This window comes from Choloepus didactylus, chromosome 16, assembly GCF_015220235.1.
Source record: "Choloepus didactylus isolate mChoDid1 chromosome 16, mChoDid1.pri, whole genome shotgun sequence".
Classification (NCBI taxonomy): Eukaryota; Metazoa; Chordata; class Mammalia; order Pilosa; family Megalonychidae; genus Choloepus; species Choloepus didactylus.
The window spans coordinates 43,571,676-43,594,797 of NC_051322.1; the positions used below are offsets into that span (position 1 = coordinate 43,571,676).

General features: G+C 38.2%; 1 protein-coding gene across 1 annotated transcript in view; it reads right to left on the reverse strand.

Annotated features, from left to right (window-relative positions):
* The window catches only part of KIAA1328 (KIAA1328 ortholog), a 355,769-nt gene that overhangs the window by 319,298 nt on the left and 13,349 nt on the right, over nt 1-23,122 (reverse strand). The window contains exon 4 of the mRNA XM_037806404.1: nt 2,198-2,292. Coding sequence (XP_037662332.1) covers nt 2,198-2,292 — 95 coding nt within the window. The remainder of the gene's footprint in view (nt 1-2,197; nt 2,293-23,122) is intronic.

The following is a 23,122-nucleotide window of genomic DNA, read 5'->3' on the forward strand; positions in this document are numbered from 1 at the left end:
AAGTTAAATGATCTCCAATTAAAAAAAACTCAAAGAGATCCACAATAAGACAACATGATCAACCTACAGAATAGCAAAGAACCTTGGAAGTAGAAAGAGAAGCAACTTGTTGTGTACAATGGATCCTCAATAAGATTAACAGCTGATTTCAGAAATCATGAAGACTAAAAGCCAGAGGGATGATATATTTAAAGTGCTGAAAGAAAAAACTGTCAACAAGAATTCTATATCCAGCAAAATTATCCTTCAAAATTAAGGGAAAGCTGGAACAATTGGATACCTATTTGCAATAAAATAAAGTTGGGCCTCTACCTCACATCACATTCAAAATTAGCTCAAAATGATCAATTACTTAAATATAAGAGCTAAAATGATAAAATTCTTATGAGAAACATTGGGGTTAATTTTGTAATTTGCAATAGATTTCTTAGATACGACTCCAAAAGCACAAGCAACAAAAGAAAAAATAATTACTTTATCAAAATTAAAAAAATTTGTGCCTCAAAGGACATTATCAAGAAAGTAAAAAGACAACCTACAGAATGGGAGAAAATATTTGGAAATCATATATCTGAAAAGTGTCCTAGGAACATATAAAGAACTGATATAACTCAAAAACAACCCAATCAAAAAAATTGGCAAAGGACCGGAATAGATATTTCTCCAAAGGAGATACAAAAATTACCAAGAAACACATGAAAAGATGCTCAGCTTCCTTAGTCATTAGAGAAAAGCAAATAAAAACCACAATAAGACACCACTTCACAAACACTAGGATGACTATAATTAAAAAAAGGAAAGTTACAAGTTTGTTGAGATATGGACAAATTGGAACCCTCACACATAGCTAGTAGAAACATAAAATGGAGCAGCCACTGTGCAAATAGTTTGGCTGTTTTTCAAAAAGTTATATGTAGAATTACCATATGCTCTAGCAAATCTACTCCAAAGTACACATCCAAAAGAACTGAAAACAGGTGTTCAAATTAAAACTTATATCCAAATATTCATAGCAGGACTATTCACAATAGCCAAATGATAATAGCAATCAAAATATCCTTCAACAGATGAATGGATAAACAAATTGTGGTATATACATACAATGGAACATTATTCAGCCATAAAACCAAATGAAGTATTAATACATGTTGTAAAGTGATGAACCTCAAAAACACTGTGCTAAGTGAAAGAAGCCAGACACAAAAGGTCACATATTATATGATTCCATTCCTTTGAAATATCTGGAATAGGTAAATCAATAGAAACAGAAATAAAACCGGTGGTTGCCAGTGGCTGGTGGTAGGGGAGTATGGGAACTAACTGCTTAATGGTACAGAGTTTTACTTTGGAGTGAGATAAATGTTGTCAAACTCAATAGAGACGATAGCTGCCTAACATTGTGAACATACTAAATGTCACTAAATTGTTCAGTTTTTAAATGGTTAATTTTATGTAATATGAATTTCGCCTGAATATTTTTTAAATGAAGGAGAAATTAAGACATACCTAGATTAACAAAAGCTGAGGGAGTTCAATAGTAGACCTGTCTCAACAGAAATGCTAAAGGGAGTCAATCCTTTAGGCTGAAATGAAAGGACACTAGCAACTCAAAGCCATAAGAATAAATGAAGAACACCAGTAAATTTAACTACATAAGTAAATACTGACAAAGAAATTCTATCTACAAAGTAGATGTGTCTCATACACATCACTAACAAACGGGAGTGGTACTTCCAAACAGCTATGAAGTGTAATTCCCAAACTTCAAAATCTCTTCTTCGAAAGGATAGGGAACTAGAAAATGACAACATATTCTTGTCATAGAATACAAAATATGTCCTTTTCTGTTCAACTTCTATGCCCATGATTATAACAATATCAACCTACTTCAACAGTAGACCTAAGTTTCAAAATTTTCTGTCTTGAGTGATGAGTACTGCAAAGATTTGCACCAAAAAAAAATTAGAAATCTAAATAAACAAGAAAATGTTAGTTGGAAAGTGGTTTGCTTCTGCTGTTTGTTTCTTCTCTTTTTCTTTCTTTCTTTTTATTTATTGGCACCAGAGAATATCTTTATTCTAAGAAAAGTCTTGCTCCTATAATATCAGTGACATCAAAGTATACTTCTAATTTCCTATTTTCAAAAATGGTTGTTTCTCATATATAACAATGCATTTCACATAAAGTTTCATCTCACCTGGCCAGTTCTTTAATTAAATTTGCAATGCGTCTTTTGTCTTCAAGACATAAATCCTTCAATGATGCACTCTTTATTCCTTCCCTGCAGAAATTCTAAAACAAACAAAAAAACTTTCGGTTAGATTTTGCTAAAAACAATTTTTAGGTCTTTTAGAGACTTCTCTTTAAGTAAGCATGGGAGTTGAAATTTCTTAGATATCTTTTATCTAGTGTAACACTATCTGTTTCATTTAAACCCACTGCGAACTCAAAGCAGGCTAAGGAACAGAAAGTCCACCAGAAGACATCATAAAATTTACAAAGAACAGCACAAAGGAAAAACTCAAAAGCAGAAGATGTCCCTAATTAAATATTGGGGTATATTAGGCAAACTTCCCCTTGGTGAATGTCACAGGAACAAATGTCTAATGGAAGATACTGAGACCCAATTTTAAGAAACTTTCCTATACCCTAGTCCTAGGCTACTTAAGGCTGCCATCAGAAATATTTAAATATTCAAAATATCCTGAAGATTATTCCAAAGGGTACTAGACCAACAGGTAATAATAATAATAGCTAATACATACTCTTGTGCTCACTGCATGCCAGGAATGTTCTAACTACTTGAGATATATTAGTCCATTTCATTTTCATAACAATGTTATTAGATACATATGATTCCTATTTTACAGTGAGGATACATATATTGCTCAGGATTGTAGTAGTTAAGTGGCATAATCAGCACTCAAACACAGATTCCAGAGTCTGTGCTCTTAACCACTGTTCTATCATTTATACTACCAAAAGTTCTCTCCCATATTTTAATATAATTAAGAGGGTTCTTTAGAGACATGAAACTCAAGGAGAAACAAGGTAACTGAAGGTAACATGTAAAAGGAAGGAACTATGAACTCTGGCATTTGTGAAACCACCAAAATAGGTTAGCCTAATTACTTCATATATCCAAGAATAATCCTGGAAATATTTTATTACCAAAAGTGGGAACAACAGGAGGGAAAAAGGAAGCAGGAAAGGGCAGCTGGTAAGAGAAGAAAATTAATTTAGCTTTAGATATGATCAGTTTAAGATGCCAGCAAGAGAGGCGGGGCAAGATGGCAGACTGGTGAGCTGTATGTTTTAGTTACTCCTCCAGGAAAGTAGGTAGAAAGCCAGGAACTGCGTGGACTGGACACCACAGAGCAATCTGACTTTGGGCATACTTCATACAACACTCATGAAAACGTGGAACTGCTGAGATCAGCGAAATCTGTAAGTTTTTGCGGCCAGGGGACTCGCGCCCCTCCCTGCCAGGCTCAGTCCCGTGGCAGGAGGGGCTGTCAGCTCCGGGAAGGAGAAGGGAGAACTGCAGTGGCAGCCCTTATCGGAAACTCATTCTGCTGATCGGAACTCCAACCATAGATAGACGGAGACCAGACACCAGAGAATCTGAGAGCAGCCAGCCCAGCACAGAGGAGACAGGCATAGAAAAAAAACAACACGAAAAACTCCAAAATAAAAGGGGAGGATTTTTGGAGTTCTGGTGAACATAGAAGGGGGAAGGGCAGAGCTCAGGCCTGAGCTCAGGCCCTGAGGCGCATATGCAAATCCCGAAGAAAAGCTGATCTCTCTGCCCTGTGGACCTTTCCTTAATGGCCCTGGTTGCTTTGTCTCTTAGCATTTCAATAACCTATTTGATCACCGAGGAGGGCCCTTTTTTTTTTTTTTTTTTTTAATCCTTTTTTCTTTTTCTAAAACAATTACTCTAAGAAGCCCAATACAGAAAGCTTCAAAGACCTGCAATTTGGGCAGGTCAAGTCAAGAGCAGAACTAGGAGAGCTCTGAGACAAAACGCAATAATCCAGTGGCTGAGAAAATTCACTAAACACCACAACTTCCCAAGAAAAGGGGGGTGTCTGCTCACAGCCATCATCCTGGTGGACAGGAAACACTCCTGCCCATCGCCAGCCCCATAGCCCAGAACTGCCCCAGACAACCCAGTGTGACGGAAGTGCTTCAAATAACAGGCACACACCACAAAACTGGGCGTGGACATTAGCCTTCCCTGCAACCTCAGCTGATTGTCCCAGAGTTGGGAAGGTAGAGCAGTGTGAATTAACAAAGCCCCATTCAGCCATCATTTCAGCAGACTGGGAGCCTCCCTACACAGCCTAGCAGCCCAGAACTGCCCTGGGGGGACGGCACTCACCTGTGACATAGCACAGTCATCCCTCAACAGAGGACCCGGGGTGCACGGCCTGGAAGAGGGGCCCACTTGCAAGTCTCAGGAGCCATACGCCAATACCAAGGACTTGTGGGTCAGTGGCAGAGACAAACTGTGGCAGGACTGAACTGAAGGATTAGACTATTGCAGCAGCTTTAAAACTCTAGGATCACCAGGGAGATTTGATTGTTAGAGCCACCCCCCGCTCCCTGACTGCCCAGAAACACGCCCCATACACAGGGCAGGCAACACCAACTACACACGCAAGCTTGGTACACCAATTGGACCCCACAAGACTCACTCCCCCACTCACCAAAAAGGCTAAGCAGGGGAGAACTGGCTTGTGGAGAACAGGTGGCTTGTGGACGCCACCTGCTGGTTCGTTAGAGAAAGTGTACTCCACGAAGCTGTAGATCTGATAAATTAGAGATAAGGACTTCAATTGGTCTACAAATCCTAAAAGAACCCTATCAAGTTCAGCAAATGCCACGAGGCCAAAAACAACAGAAAATTATACAGCATATGAAAAAACCAGATGATATGGATAACCCAAGCCCAAGCACCCAAATCAAAAGATCAGAAGAGACACAGCACCTAGAGCAGCTACTCAAAGAACTAAAGATGAACAATGAGACCATAGTACGGGAGACAAAGGAAATCAAGAAGACCCTAGAAGAGCATAAAGAAGACATTGCAAGACTAAATAAAAAAATGGATGATCTTATGGAAATTAAAGAAACTGTTGACCAAATTAAAAAGATTCTGGACACTCATAGTACAAGACTAGAGGAAGATGAACAACGAATCAGTGACCTCGAAGATGACAGAATGGAAAATGAAAGCATAAAAGAAAGAATGGGGAAAAAATTGAAAAAATGGAAATGGACCTCAGGGATATTCTAGATAATATGAAACGTCCAAATATAAGACTCATTGGTGTCCCAGAAGGGGAAGAAAAGGGTAAAGGTCTAGGAAGAGTATTCAAAGAAATTGTTGGGGAAAACTTCCCAAATCTTCTAAACAACATAAATACACAAATCATAAATGCTCAGCGAACCCCAAATAGAATAAATCCAAATAAACCCACTCCGAGACATATACTGATCACACTGTCAAACACAGAAGAGAAGGAGCAAGTTCTGAAAGCAGCAAGAGAAAAGCAATTCACCACATACAAAGGAAACAGCATAAGACTAAGTAGTGACTACTCAGCAGCCACCATGGAGGCGAGAAGGCAGTGGCACGATATATTTAAAATTCTGAGTAAGAAAAATTTCCAGCCAAGAATACTTTATCCAGCAAAGCTCTCCTTCAAATTTGAGGGAGAGCTTAAATTTTTCACAGACAAACAAATGCTGAGAGAATTTGCTAACAAGAGACCTGGCCTACTGGAGATACTAAAGGGAGCCCTACAGACAGAGAAACAAAGACAGGACAGAGAGACTTGGAGAAAGGTTCAGTACTAAAGAGATTCGATATGGGTACAATAAAGGATATTAATAGACAGAGGGGAAAAATATGACAAACATAAACCAAAGGATAAGATGGCTGATTCAAGAAATGCCTTCACGGTTATAACGTTGAATGTAAATGGATTAAACTCCCCAGTTAAAAGATATAGATTCGCAGAATGGATCAAAAAAAATGAACCATCAATATGTTGCATACAAGAGACTCATCTTAGACACAGGGACACAAAGAAACTGAAAGTAAAAGGATGGAAAAAAATATTTCATGCAAGCTACAGCCAAAAGAAAGCAGGTGTAGCAATATTAATCTCAGATAAAATAGACTTCAAATGCAGGGATGTTTTGAGAGACAAAGAAGGCCACTACATACTAATAAAAGGGGCAATTCAGCAACAAGAAATAACAATCGTAAATGTCTATGCACCCAATCAAGGTGCCACAAAATACATGAGAGAAACACTGGCAAAACTAAAGGAAGCAATTGATGTTTCCACAATAATTGTGGGAGACTTCAACACATCACTCTCTCCTATAGATAGATCAACCAGACAGAAGACCAATAAGGAAATTGAAAACCTAAACAATCTGATAAATGAATTAGATTTAACAGACATATACAGGACATTACATCCCAAATCACCAGGATACACATACTTCTCTAGTGCTCATGGAACTTTCTCCAGAATAGATCATATGCTGGGACATAAAACAAGCCTCAATAAATTTAAAAAGATTGAAATTATTCAAAGCACATTCTCTGACCACTATGGAATACAATTAGAAGTCAATAACCATCAGAGACTTAGAAAATTCACAAATACCTGGAGGTTAAACAACACACTCCTAAACAATCAGTGGGTTAAAGAAGAAATAGCAAAAGAAATTGCTAAATATATAGAGGCGAATGAAAATGAGAACACAACATACCAAAACCTATGGGATGCAGCAAAAGCAGTGCTAAGGGGGAAATTTATAGCACTGAACGCATATATTAAAAAGGAAGAAAGAGCCAAAATCAAAGAACTAATGGATCAACTGAAGAAGCTAGAAAATGAACAGCAAACCAATCCTAAACCAAGTAGAAGAAAAGAAATAACAAGGATTAAAGCAGAAATAAATGACATAGAGAACAAAAAAACAATAGAGAGGACAAATATCACCAAAAGTTGGTTCTTTGAGAAGATCAACAAGATTGACAAGCCCCTAGCTAGACTGACAAAATCAAAAAGAGAGAAGACCCATATAAACAAAATAATGAATGAAAAAGGTGACATAACTGCAGATCCTGAAGAAATTAAAAAAATTATAAGAGGATACTATGAACAACCGTATGGCAACATACTGGATAATGTAGAGGAAATGGACAATTTCCTGGAAACATATGAACAACCTAGACTGACCAGAGAAGAAATAGAAGACCTCAACCAACCCATCACAAGCAAAGAGATCCAATCAGTCATCAAAAATCTTCCCATAAATAAATGCCCAGGGCCAGATGGCTTCACAGGGGAATTCTACCAAACTTTCCAGAAAGAACTGACACCAATCTTATTCAAACTCTTTCAAAACATTGAAGAAAATGGAACACTACCTAACTCATTTTATGAAGCTAACATCAATCTAATACCAAAACCAGGCAAAGATGCTACAAAAAAGGAAAACTACCGGCCAATCTCCCTAATGAATATAGATGCAAAAATCCTCAACAAAATACTTGCAAATCGAATCCAAAGACACATTAAAAAAATCATACACCATGACCAAGTGGGGTTCATTCCAGGCATGCAAGGATGGTTCAACATAAGAAAATCAATCAATGTATTACAACACATTAAAAACTCAAAAGGGAAAAATCAACTGATCATCTCAATAGATGCTGAAAAAGCATTTGACAAAATCCAACATCCCTTTTTGATAAAAACACTTCAAAAGGTAGGAATTGAAGGAAACTTCCTCAACATGATAAAGAGCATATATGAAAAACCCACAGCCAGCATAGTACTCAATGGTGAGAGACTGAAAGCCTTCCCTCTAAGATCAGGAACAAGACAAGGATGCCCGCTGTCACCACTGTTATTCAACATTGTGCTGGAAGTGCTAGCCAGGGCAATCCGGCAAGACAAAGAAATAAAAGGCATCCATACTGGAAAAGAAGAAGTAAAACTGTCATTGTTTGCAGATGATATGATCTTATATCTAGAAAACCCTGAGAAATCGACGATACAGCTACTAGAGCTAATAAACAAATTTAGCAAAGTAGCGGGATACAAGGTTAATGCACATAAGTCAGTAATGTTTCTATATGCTAGAAATGAACAAACTGAAGAGACACTCAAGAAAAAGATACCATTTTCAATAGCAACTAAAAAAATCAAGTACCTAGGAATAAACTTAACCAAAGATGTAAAAGACCTATACAAAGAAAACTACATAACTCTACTAAAAGAAATAGAAGGGGACCTTAAAAGATGGAAAAATATTCCATGCTCATGGATAGGAAGACTAAATGTCATTAAGATGTCAATTCTACCCAAACTCATCTACAGATTCAATGCAATCCCAATCAAAATTCCAACAACCTACTTTGCAGACTTGGAAAAGCTAGTTATCAAATTTATTTGGAAAGGGAAGATGCCTCGAATTGCTAAAGACACTCTAAAAAAGAAAAACGAAGTGGGAGGACTTACACTCCCTGACTTTGAAGCTTATTATAAAGCCACAGTTGCCAAAACAGCATGGTACTGGCACAAAGATAGACATATAGATCAATGGAATCGAATTGAGAATTCAGAGATAGACCCTCAGATCTATGGCTGACTGATCTTTGATAAGGCCCCCAAAGTCACTGAACTGAGCCATAATGGTCTTTTCAACAAATGGGGCTGGGAGAGTTGGATATCCATATCCAAAAGAATGAAAGAGGACCCCTACCTCACAGCCTACACAAAAATTAACTCAAAATGGACCAAAGATCTCAATCTAAAAGAAAGTACCATAAAACTCCTAGAAGATAATGTAGGAAAACATCTTCAAGACCTTGTATTAGGCGGCCACTTCCTAGACTTTACACCCAAAGCACAAGCAACAAAAGAGAAAATAGATAAATGGGAACTCCTCAAGCTTAGAAGTTTCTGCACCTCAAATGAATTTCTCAAAAAGGTAAAGAGGCAGCCAACTCAATGGGAAAGAATTTTTGGAAACCATGTATCTGACAAAAGACTGATATCTTGCATATATAAAGAAATCCTACAACTCAATGACAATAGTACAGTCGGCCCAATTATAAAATGGGCAAAAGATATGAAAAGACAGTTCTCTGAAGAGGAAATACAAATGGCCAAGAAACACATGAAAAAATGTTCAGCTTCACTAGCTATTAGAGAGATGCAAATTAAGACCACAATGAGATACCATCTAACACCGATTAGAATGGCTGCCATTAAACAAACAGGAAACTACAAATGCTGGAGGGGATGTGGAGAAATTGGAACTCTTATTCATTGTTGGTGGGACTGTATAATGGTTCAGCCACTCTGGAAGTCAGTCTGGCAGTTCCTTAGAAAACTAGATATAGAGCTACCATTCGATCCAGCGATTGCACTTCTCGGTATATACCCGGAAGATCGGAAAGCAGTGAAACGAACAGATATCTGCACGCCAATGTTCATAGCAGCATTATTCACAATTGCCAAGAGATGGAAACAACCCAAATGTCCTTCAACAGATGAGTGGATAAATAAAATGTGGTATATACACACGATGGAATACTACATGGCAGTAAGAAGGAACGATCTGGTGAAACATATGACAACATGGATGAACCTTGAAGACAAAATGCTGAGCGATATAAGCCAGGCACAAAAAGAGAAATATTATATGCTACCACTAATGTGAACTTTGAAAAATGTAAAACAAATGGTTTATAATGTAGAATGTAGGGGAACTAGCAATAGAGAGCAATTAAGGAAGGGGGAACAATAATCCAGGAAGAACAGATAAGCTATTTAACGTTCTGGGGATGCCCAGGAGTCACTGTGGTCTGTTGATTTCTGATGGATGTAGTAGGAACAAGTTCACAGAAATGTTGCTATATTATGTAACTTTCTTGGGGTAAAGTAGGAACATGTTGGAAGTTAAGCAGTTATCTTAGGTTAGTTGTCTTTTTCTTAGTCCCTTGTTATGGTCTCTTTGAAATGTTCTTTTATTGTATGTTTGTTTTCTTTTTAACTTTTTTTTCATACAGTTGATTTAAAAAAGAAGGGAAAGTTAAAAAAAAAAAAAAGAAAAAGAAAAACAAAGAAAAAAAAAAAAGATGTAGTGCCCCCTTGAGGAGTCTGTGGAGAATGCAGGGGTATTCGCCTACCCCACCTCCATGGTTGCTAACATGACCACAGACATAGGGGACTGGTGGTTTGATGGGTTGAGCCCTCTACCACAGGTTTTACCCTTGGGAAGACGGTTGCTGCAAAGGAGAGGCTAGGCCTCCCTATGGTTGTGCCTAAGAGCCTCCTCCCAAATGCCTCTTTGTTGCTCAGATGTGGCCCTGTCTCTCTAGCTAAGCCAACTTGAAAGGTGAAATCACTGCCCTTCCCCCTACGTGGGATCAGACACCCAGGGGAGTGAATCTCCCTGGCAACGTGGAATATGACTCCCGGGGAGGAATGTAGACCTGGCATCGTGGGACGGAGAACATCTTCTTGACCAAAAGGGGGATGTGAAAGGAAATGAATAAGCTTCAGTGGCAGAGAGATTCCAAAAGGAGCCGAGAGGTCACTCTGGTGGGCACTCTTATGCACACTTTAGACAACCCTTTTTAGGTTCTAAAGAATTGGGGTAGCTGGTGGTGGATACCTGAAACTATCAAACTACAACCCAGAACCCATGAATCTCGAAGACAGTTGTATAAAAATGTAGCTTATGAGGGGTGACAATGGGATTGGGAAAGCCATAAGGACCACACTCCACTTTGTCTAGTTTATGGATGGATGAGTAGAAAAATAGGGGAAGGAAACAAACAGACAAAGGTACTCAGTGTTCTTTTTTACTTCAATTGCTCTTTTTCACTCTAATTATTATTCTTGTTATTTTTGTGTGTGTGCTAATGAAGGTGTCAGGGATTGAGTTGGGTGATGAATGTACCACTATGTAATGGTACTGTAAACAATCGAAAGTACGATTTGTTTTGTATGACTGCGTGGTATGTGAATATATCTCAATAAAATGAAGATTAAAAAAAAAAAAAAAGTAAATGAACAGTGCAGAGAGGAGAGGAATGAGATGTTTTGGATGTTCTTTTTTATTTTAATTTTAATTTTATTTTTTGGAGTAATGAATGTGTTCACTTTGATTGTGGTGATGAAAGCACAACTATATGCCAATAGTGTGAGCAACTGATTGTACACTTTAAATGATTGTATGTTATGTGATTATATCTCAATAAAATTACATTTAAAAAAAAAATAGTAGAGGGAGATCAGCAGGTGGTTATGGGGAAAAGGGACACATTCACACATTCTTTCCTATTTATGTCCTGTTCCTGTCAGTGTCACCCCTCTCAGAGTTCACCTCTGGCAAGAACAGTTGTTTGCAGTTGGCAATTTTTCCAGCTCTCTCACAACCAGCCTTTATCATGTCTCCTCAGGGATAGCAGTACTAGCCTGGATGGTGCCCCATCATCAGAGAACCCTCTTACAACCTTCTAAGTCTTTTTTTTAATGCAATTTTATTGAGATATATTCACATACATACAATCATCCAAAATGTACAATCAATTGTTCACAGTATAATCACAAAGTTGTGCATTGATCACAATTTTTTGAACATTTTCATTACTCCAAAAAATAAGAATAAAAATAAAAAGTAAAAAAGGACACCCAAAACATCTCATACTCCTTCCCCCCACTCCCCATTTTTCATTTACTTTTTGTCCCCCTTTTTTCTACTCATTTTTCCATACTCTGGATAAAGGGAGTTTGAGCCACAACGTTTTCACAACCACACAGTAACACCATATAAGCTATATAGTTCTACGATCATCTTCAAGAATCAAGGATACTGGATTGCAGTTCAAAAGCTTCAGGTATCTCCTTCTATCTAAATAATGCATAAGAATATGCATATAATACATAATAACTCCAGAATAGCCTCTCAACTCTATCTGAGATCTCTCAGCCACTGAATTTCTCTTTCCCCTTTTGATCAGGAAGCGTTTCTCAATCCCATGATGCTGGGTCCAGGCTCATCCCTGGGAGCCATGTCCACACTGCCCGGGAGATTTATAAACCTGGGAGTCATGTCCCACATAGTGGGGAGGGCAGCGAGTTTACCTGCTGAGTGGGCTTAGAGACAGGCCACAATGGAGCAACAAAAGGGGTTTTCTAGGGAGGACACTAAGGCACCATTATAAGTAGGCTTAGCCACTCCTTTGCAGTAACAAGCTTCATAAGGGCAAGCCCCAAGATTGAGGACTTGACCTACTACAATGGTATTCCCCAATGCTTGCAAAAATATCAGGAATTCCCCGGGTGGGAAAGTTTGTTTCCACATTTTTCCCCAGGCCCTGAAGGGGCTTTTTATTCTCTGCTCAGATTACTCTGGGATGTATCAGAGTTTTATGTTACCCTGTACAAACCAACCAGATCTCACCCCCTATTCAAGTTTCCATGTAATTATAGTGTTTCAATAAACTGACCATACAAGTTAGACTATATAGCCTGCTACAGAAAGTAGAGATTTTGCACCAAATAAACATCTCTTCCTTTGGTCTCAAACAGAAGTTGAAGTTTTAGAACACAGTCAAAATCATCCTTTTCCCTTCAGTGTAGCTTACCTTAGTTCTAATCAAGTCCATTTCTTTCCTATCTCTAACTGAAATCTGATCTCTTTTCCAGCACGTTTAACATTTGCTCTATGGGGTAATGCTGACATTCATAGCTGCTGAACTCTGGCTATGAGTCTCAGGTGTCGCACAGATAACTGCAGTTACAGGGATCAACCAGGTTATACGCAAACAGCTTAGCATCTCAGAATTTAGAGATAACCGTTACAATTCATGAACAGATGTGACTGCTGTCAGAACTTATGATCTACTAACCTTTACCATAAGCCTTCCCCTGCTAACCTATGCTCTCAGATTCAATTCTCAGAGTTTGCACATTATAGTTAGCCCAAATTAGTGCAGTGTTATAATGTTCATCTTTTTGATTCTGGCTTTTTTCACTCAACATACTGTCCACAAGGTCCATTCACCTAGATGCATACCTCACAACTTCATTTCTTCTTGCTCGGTATTCCATTGTATGTATACACCACAGTTCACCATTCCATTTATCAGTCAATGTACCCTTAGGCCACCTCCATCCATTACAAATCATGAATGTGCCTGCTATAAACACCAGTGTGCAATGTCCACTCTTGTCTCTGCTCTCAGTTTTTCCAAGTATATACCTAATAACAGGGTTGCAGGGTCATATGGTAACCCCATAGTTAACTTGCTGTGGAACCACCATACTGCCCTCCAGATGGGCTGCACCATTCTACTTCCCCACCAACAGGGAATAGGTACATCCCTCTCTCCACATTTTCTCCAGCACTTATATTCCTCTGTTTATTTGCTTAACAGTTTTATTCACACACCACAGAATCCACCCTAAATAAACAATCAATGATTCCCAGTATAATCACATGATTATGCATTCACCACCATAACCTATATGAGCACATTTCCATCTCTCCCCCAAAGAAAGAGGAAAAGGAGAAAAAAAAAATGAAGAATAAAAATGCACAAGATAGAAGAAAAACAAAAATAAAATACAACATCATCACCACCAAGGATCCCATATCATTCCCTTATATCCCCCTCTTACAGACATTTAGCTTTGGGTATACTGCCTTTGTTACAATTAATGGAAGCATCTTTCAATGTTACCATCAACTATAAACTCTAGTTTGCAATGACTTTATATTTCCCCTATACCATCCAATTTTCAACACCTTGCAATGTTGGCATTCACTTGCTCTCCCTCATTTACAAACTTTCTTATATTTCCTGTACATTTAATAACCATCATTGACCACTGGAGGTTTTGCTAAGTTATACAATCCCAGTCTTTATCTTTCGGCTTTCCTTATGGTATCACACATGTCCCTAGCCTTCCTCTTTCAACTGCACTCACACTGATCTTTGTTCAGAGTACTGACAATATTGAGCTACCATTATGCAGTATTGTGCCATTCATTTCTGGATGTATACAATCAATCCTGTTGAATATGCTATACTCCTTCAGAATCCAGTGTCTGATCTCTAACCTCTTTCTATCCCCTGATAACCTGTGTTCTCAACTGTCAACTTTTGCTCATCATTGTTAGTCCAAATTAGTGAGACCATACAGTATCCTTCCTTTTGTTTCTGAGTAATTTCACTCAACATGTCTACTGTCTACAATTTTGTCTTTTAGATTTTATATGTCATATCTTACTTTATGTTTATTTTCCTCCTCTCTTTTTACTCTTACTGATAGTCTTCATTTCTACACTCTTCTCCAAAACTCTCTCTCCTGTCTTTCCCTATCTGCTTGCAGTGTTCCTTTAGTATTTCTTGGATAGCAGGTATCTTGTTCACAAACTCTCAGCGTCTCTCCAAAAATATTTTAAACTCTTCCTCATTTTTGACAGACAGTTTTGCCAGATATAGAATTCTTGGTTGGCAGTTTTTCTCTTTCAGTATCTTAAGGTGCCTTCTCACCTCCCTGGTTTCTGCTGAGAAATCTGCACATAGTCTTATTGAGCTTCCTTTGTATGTGATGGATAGCTTTTCTCTTGCTGCTTTCAGAGTTCTCTTTGTCTTTGACATTTGATAATCTGATTATTAAGTGTCTTGCAGCCGGTCTACTCGGATTTATTCTGTTTGGGGTATGCTGCGCTTCTTGGATCTGTAATTTTATGTCTTTCATAAGAGATAGGAAATTTTCAGTGATTATTTCTTCCATTATTCTTTTGCCCCCTTTTCCTTCTCTTCTTCTTGGACACCCATGACACCTATATTCATGTGCTTCATGTTATCATTCAGTTCCCAGAGACCCTGCTCGTATTTTTCCATTCTTTTCCCTATTGGTTCTTTGTATTTCAGATGTCCTGTCCTCCAGTTCATGAATCCTTTCTTCTGCCTCTTCAAATCTGCTGTTATATGTCTCCATCTTGTTTTTCATCTCTTCTATTGTGCCTTTCAGTCCAACAAGTTCTGCCAATTGTTTATTCAAACTTTCAAGTTCTTCCTTATGTTTGCCCAATGACTTCTTTAAATCCTTCATCTCTTTTGTCTTATCTTCCCTCAACTCTTTGATTTGATTTTTGAATTGATTTAGGAGATTTGTTTGATTAATAATTAGTTGTTTTGATTCCTGTATCTCAGTTGAAGTGTAAGTTTGTTCCTTTGACTATGCCATAACTTCATTTTTCCTAGTGTGAATTGTAATTTTTTGCTGTCTAGGCATCTGGTTTCCTTGATTACCCCAATCAGATTTTCCCAGACCAGACAGGCACAAATCTCAGGAGAAGGCTGTACTCAGTATCAGATTTTCCTAAGGATGAGACCCAGAAGGTTGTCAGACTTTCCTGTGAGGCCTCTAGATGCTGTGCTTTTCCTATCCTGTCTAGCAGGTGGTTGCTTGTCCACCCCCAGCTCCCCACTGGTATAAAAAGAGGCAGTATATTTAATTCTCAGTGGGCCCTGTCCCAGCCAGGGTCCAAGGGTGTCAGAAGCCAAGCTTAAGCTGTTTCCCCCACCCCCCCCCCACCACCACCCCAGGCTCTGGGGTCTGAGTTCTCTGACTGAGGGTTGCCACATGAGCTGGGGCCTGCCCCCCCACCCCTTCTCTTAGGGAAGATAAGCCCTTTAGGGAATTGTCTTCTACACTTGAGCTTTTCCTGTGACTCTTTCTGAACTCCACTCTTGCCCTGGTCAGTGCTGACATTTGAAAATGCCTGAGGCTTTTCTAATGAGCTACTTAGAATGAGTTAAAAAAAGGGAAAGAAGCAAGAAGTCTCCTTTTCAGAGCCAATCTCCAGCCCTCCAGTTCACCAGGCAAGAACTGGAATTGGTATCCGGTTCTGTGTACTCCTTTACTTGGGGCACAGCCCTTTTCCAGTATTCTGATGTCAGCAGACTCCAAAAGCCTGTATTTTTATTTATTTATGTATTTTTTTTCCCCATCAGCCCTGCCTCCTCTCTGCCAAGATAAACCTCTGGTTCCTTTCCTGCTTGCTCTGAGTTTATCTGTGCTCATAGCCTGTATTCAGTAGTCCAAATTTGTGAATTAAAACTGCAATTGGAGCTGAGTTGAGCTACATTCCCTTGCTCCTGGTAGGGACTGCTTCTTGTTCCCACAGCAAAGTTTTGCAACTCAGCCTGCTGTGCCAGTAAGAGGGTTGTCAGCTCTGCAGTTTGGGGAGTTTTATTTACAGTTCTATGCTGTGATCTCAGCCATTCCACCCATTCCTGACTGGTGTACGATGTTGTCTGGTCACAGATGTCTCCTCATCAGTTGTTTCAGACTATTTTGTAGTTGTTTCTGGTTATTTACTAGTTGCTGTAGGGGACTAACTAAATTCCACACCTCCCTATACCACCATCTTGCCCTCTAGGCTCCCAAGCTTTTAAGTTTTCATAACTTCACCCTATTACCTGCATTCTGCCAGCCTTAGAAATGGTGGTTGTTTCTTGTGGTCACTATCTACATGTTACCTTACTGTTCCCTTTGTGCCTTTTTGGTTCTTCAGTAACTATTTAACAATTCTTCATATTAAATATTCTCAGTTGAAATAATTAACTAAACCCTAACAGACACAATAAATAGCAGTGAAAAGAAATACAACTATATATGACATAAATACATCTCATGAACATAACACTGAGCAAAAAAGCAAATTGTGTAATATATATGGTACGAGCTCATTTATATAAAATTCCAAACATATATAAAACTAAGCATATTGTTTCAAAACAAATTCATACTCACACTATATACAACAAGAGTTGGCAAACTACAGCCTGCAAGCCAAATCTTCCCACTACCTGTTTTTTCAAATAAAGTTTTATTAAAACACAACCATGCTCATTCATTTACACAGTGTCTATGGCTCTTTTTATGCTATAGTGGCAGAGCTGAGTAGTTGGTCCAGAGACCATGTGGCCTGCAAAGTCTACAATATTTACTATCTGGCCATTAACAGAAAAAAAATTATCAACCCGATACAGAAATATAAAAGAATAATAAACCTAAAATTCAGGACAGAGATTACCAGGTGTGCCAGTGTGAATGTATTATGTCCCCCAAAACACCATTATCTTTGATGTAATCTTGTGTGGGCAGACATATTAGTGTGATTAGATTGTAATTCTTTGATTGTTTCCATGGAGATGCGACCCACCCAACTGTGAGTGATAACTCTGATTGGATAATTTCCATGGAGCTGTGGCCCTGCCCATCCGGCATGGGCCTTGATTAGTTTACTAGAGCACTACATAAGCTCAGACAGAAGAAGCAAGCTTGCTACAGCCAAGAGGGACACTTTGAAGAACACACAAGAGCTGAGAGAGGAGGTGGAGACTACAGAGACATTTTTGAGATGGCCTTTGAAAGCAGTCTTTTGCTCTTAAGAAGCTAAGAGAGGACAAATACCCCAAGAGCAACTGAGAGTGACATTTTGAAGAGGAGCTGCTTCTTAGAGAGGAAGGTCCTGGGAGAAAACCATTTTGAAACCAGAATTCCAGAGCAGATGCCAGCCACGTGCCTTTCCAGCTAACAGGTTTTCCAAACACCATTGGCCATCCTCCAGCAAAGGTACCCTACTGCTGATGCATTTTCTTGGAAGTCTTATGGCCTTAAGACTGTAACTGTGTAACCAAATAAACCCTCTATAAAAGCCAACCCATCTCTGATATTTTGCATTCTGGCAGCATTAGCAAACTAGAACACCAGGGAAGAAAACACCGCAGGGAGGGATTCACCTCTACAGTCACTTGATGGTCTTTTCAATAATTGGTGCTAAACCAACAGATTGTCAGCATGGAAAAATGAATTGTGACCCTTACTTAACACCAAACACACATATTAATTCCTGATGAATAAAAGACTTAATTGTGAAAAGCAAAACAATATGGCTTCTAAAATAGAGATAGTGGGAACCTGCAGTAAGTTAATAGCCTCTAGTAGCTTAATCTTTTAGATCCACTAGTGTTCATCCAATGCCACCCTTTCCCTGGAGTGCCCCTAGCCAATGACTGGGAACAACAGGGATACTAGAAATGGGACATTACTGCTCGACACAAGACCCTCTAACGAACAATATTTGCTCTGGGGTTCCCCACTAGCTTGACATAATCTATCATACACTGCATGGCAGTCTGACATCTGAGGCTCTTGCTGACCAAACTTCCTTCTTTCCCTTTCCTCTCACCGATGCCAGACCTGCAGTGAAATCTATTTCTTCTCATTCTCCTTGTCCATTCCTGCTCATTCTCCCCTTTATCCTTTACAGGATATTCATCTACTAAATCTCCTCCATTTCTGATTCTATTTTGGCATCTGCTTCTGCGAAGACCTGAATTGACCTAAACGCCATTTTGAACATCTGAATGAATTAAGGATATAGACTCTAAATTTATGCATGGTTACAAATACCACAAACAGAAAGACCACCACATATTATGTGCTTCAATAAAAAAACACTATTTCTAGTCTTGAGGAAAAGAAAAAATAAATGCATGTACACACACACACACACACACACACACACAAGCACACAGATCACATTTGGGATTTCCACTACTAGCCAAGATTGAATAACAAGGACTGGATTTATCTTATTGCCTGAAACAATTAAAAAAACTGACAAAATGTATGGAACAACTGTTTTCAGACATTAGGCAGCAGGCATCACAGGGTAGTGAACATTAAAAGAGGAAATGAACTAAATGAGGTGAGCCCTACAACTGTCCCAGCTAACTGCCTGAGGAGAGTTTTCAGAAAGCAAGATGGGCCGATTCAGATGGAGGTGAGCAATCTGCCTGGGATGAGGAGAAAGAGAGCCAGGAAAGCCATGGTGCCCAAAGTTTGCAGGGCAGAGTAAAACAGGGAAGAGAATCGCACAGAAAGAGACCTCCAGCAATCTACACAGGGTCTCCTTCTAGTCAACAATTGAGTACTTACCAGAATATGTGAATGAGGAAACTGCCCAAAACCAGGAAATAAAACCCCAAAAGTGGGAATAGTCTCTGCAGCTAATCCACTGCCAGGAAGAGTCTGTGTTCCATCTGTCAGAGTAGAAAACCTCATAATTCAGGGAGCACCAGATAGACTACTTAATAGGGTATTGCCTATACTGGATGTGATGGTTAGGCTCATGTGTCAACTTGGCCATGTGATAGAGCCCAGGTGTCTGATCAAGCAAGCACTGGCCTAACCATTCTGCAAGGACATTTGCGGCTGGTTAATAAACCAGAAGGCTGGTTTATTAAATCATCAGTCAATTGGCTGCAGCTGTGACTGATTACATCAACCAAGGGTGTGTCTTCCACAATGAGAGAATTCAATCAGCTGGATTTAATGCAATCAGTTGACAGACAGATTGAGGACTTTCACTTCTTTGGCTAGCCAGCAAAGCATTTTCTGAGGAGTGCATCACAGTTGTCAGTTTGCTGCCTGAGGAGTTCACTGAACACCTTCATTAGAGTTGCCAGTTTGTTGCCTGCCCTACAGAATTTGGACTCATGCATCCCCACAGTTGCATGAGACACTTTTATAAATTCTTTTATTTAGATATCTCTTGTTGATTCTGTTTCCCTAGAGAACCCCAACTAATACTTGGGGGCAAAATTAACCCAGAGCTGCTCCGGTATCATGTTAAAAAGCATAAAACCAAGCTCTGAAAAGATCAAACTACTTCCAAATAACATTATCCCAGGACAAAGCTCAATTATTTATAGAAAAGTAAAAATATCCAAACCCAAAAAGGTAATAGTCATACTGTCTAATGGCATAAAATCCAAAATGATCAGTCAAGCAATAAAACAAGAAAATACAACCCATAACCAGAAGAAAACTCACTCAACTGAAACCTACTCATACCTACATGATAGAATCAGCAGACAAGACCATTAGCAGTTATTACAACTATATTACATATGTTCAAGAAGTTAGAAGAATGAGTGAGCACATTAAATGGAAACATGGAACATATAAATTTTTTTAAAAACTACAATGTCTTGGATGAAAATACACTGAATGAGATTAATGGCTGATTAAACATTGCCGAAGAAAAGATTAATGAATTTGAAGACACAGCAAGACCAACTATCCAAAAATACATACAGAAGGAAAAAGACTGGAGGTACAAAGAAGAAGAGGATCAGAGAGCTGTGGAGTAACTTCAAGTGGCCTAATATTTGTATAGTCAGAGTCCCAAAAGAGACAGTGGGACACATAAAATATCTGAAGAAATAAAGGCTGCAAATTTCCCAATTACATGAAAACTATAAATCCACAAAACCAAAAACCCAACAAATCCCAAGCAAAATAAACATTTTTTTTTACTATTTCTTAGTAGTTTTCTGACTACAACACATATTTGAATCAAATTACACAAAAACAGTGATAAAGAAAAATCTTAAAAGCAGTCAGAGGCTTAAAACAAAGCAAACAAAACATGTTAAATACAGAGGATTAGAAATAAGGATAACAGCAGACTTCTCCTTAAAAAATAATGCAAGCCAGATAATAATAGTACAGCAACATTGTTAAAGTACTGAAAAAAAACAACTCAATTCTATAACCAATAAAAATATCTTTCAAAAACAAAGGTGAAATAGTTTGTCAGACCTATAAAAGCTGAAAGAATTCATTACCAGTATACCTGCACTATAATAAAGTTAAAGAAAGTCCATTTGGTAAAAGGAAAATGACACCAAATGGAAATCTGCATCTATACAAAATAATGATGACTAAGAAAAAGGGTAACTTCAGGGGTACTGGCAGGGCCATGCTCCCTCTAAACCTGTGGGGGGAAATCTGTCCTTGCCTCTTCTAACTTCTGCTGTTTGCTGACAATCCTTGGTGTTCCTTGGCTTATGGATATATCACTCCAATCTTTGCCCCCATCTTCACAAGGCCTTTTTCCCTAGTGTCTATCTGTCTCTGTATCCAAACATCCCTCTTCTTATAAGGACACCATTCATATTGGATTTAGGCCCATCCTAACACAGTTTGGCCTCATCTTGATTAGTCACATCTTCAAAGACTGTAATTTCAAATAAGGTTACATTTATGGGACTGTGGATTAGGACTTGACCATATCTCTTAGGGAATACAATTCAACCCATAATATTGGGTAAATCTAAAAGACATTTCAACTTTTTATTTTTAATCTTTTTGACAGACAATTGAATTATAAGGCATCCATACTGGAAAGGAAGACGTAAAACTATCTCTCTGTGCAGATGACATAATCTCACATATAGAAAATGGTAAGGAACCCACAAAAAACTATTAGATTAGAACTATTAAATGAGTTAAGCGAGGTTGCAATATATAAGATAAACAAGCAAAAATCAACTGTATTTTAATATACCAGCAGTGAACAATTCAAAATGTAATTGAGAAAAAATTATATTTATAATAGAAGCTAAAGGAATAAAATACTTAGGAATAAATTTAAGCAAAAGAAGAAAAAGATTTGTATAATGAAAACTACAAAGCATCACTGAAAGAAATTTAAGAAGGCCTAAGTAAATGGAAAAACATCCCACATTCCATATTCATGAATTGGAAGACTTAACATTGTTAAGTTGGTAGTACTCCCCAAATTATCAACAGATTCAATACAATTCCTATCAAAATCCTAGCTGCTCTTTGCAGAGAAACTGGCAGGCTGATTCCAAAATTCCTATGGATATACAAGGGACCTCAATAGCCAAACAATAACCTTGAAAAGAGGAAAAAAGTTGGAGGACTTACACCTCCCAATTTCAAAACTTATTGCGTAGCTACATTAATCAAACAGTGTGGTACTGGCAATAAGGATAGAAATATAGAGCAATGGAAAAGAATGAAGAGTCCAGAAAGAAACTAATACATTTATGGTCAATTGATTTTTAACAAAAGTGCCTAAACAATTCAATGGAGAAAGAATACTCTTTTCAATAAATGGTCTTAGGACAACTGCACATGTACACGTAAAGGGACAAAGGTGGATTCTGTTGGGGATTGAATCATATCCCCCACAAAGACATACTCAGATCCCAACCCCTGGTCATCTGGATGTGAACCCACCTGTAAACAGAACCTTTGAATATGTTATTAGTTAAGGTGTTCCCAAACTGAATAAGAGTTGACATTAATCGAATATGGCTGAAGTCCTTATAAACAAAGGTAACTGTAAAAGAAAGAAAGAACCCATGGGGAACAACCAGAAACTGGAAGTCAGTGGAACCAGAAGAGAATGCATTGCCATGTGATGGAAAAGCTAAGGAATCCTTAAAATTACCAGCTGGCCAGAAGATACAGACCATGGGAAGAAATAAACCTTCTAGCCTCTGAAACCATGAGCCAACAAATTCTTGTTCTTAAGCCAATGGTATTTGATTCAGCAGTCAGGAAGCTAATACAGAAACCTAGCTCACACCATGTACAAAAATTAACTCAAAATGGATCATTGATCTAAATGTAAGTTAAAACTACATACTCTAAGAAGAAAGTATAGGTATAAATCTTTATGACCTTGGATTAAGAGATGGCTTCCTAGATATTCCTAGACACCAAAAGGATAAGAAACAAAAGAAACAATAGATAAAATGGACTTCATCAAAAACTTTTGTGCTTCATAGTTCACCATCAAAAAGTGAAAAACAACCCACAGAATGAGATAAAATATTTACAAATCATATATCTAACAGTCTTTTATCTAGAATATAAAACGAACTCTTAAAACTCAACAATAAAAGTCAAATGACCCAATTAAAAAGATCTCAACAGACCTTTCTCCAAAGAAATATATATAAATGGCCAAAGAAGCACTTGAAAAGATGTTCATCATTATTGGTCATCAGGCAAATACAAATCAAAACCAGGTGATTCCACTTTACATCTACTAGGATGGTTATAAAGAAAAAGACATACCTAAGTGTTGGTGAGGATGTAGAGAAATTGGAATCATCATACATTACTGGTGTGTGAGAACTGTATAATCCTCATACATTAAA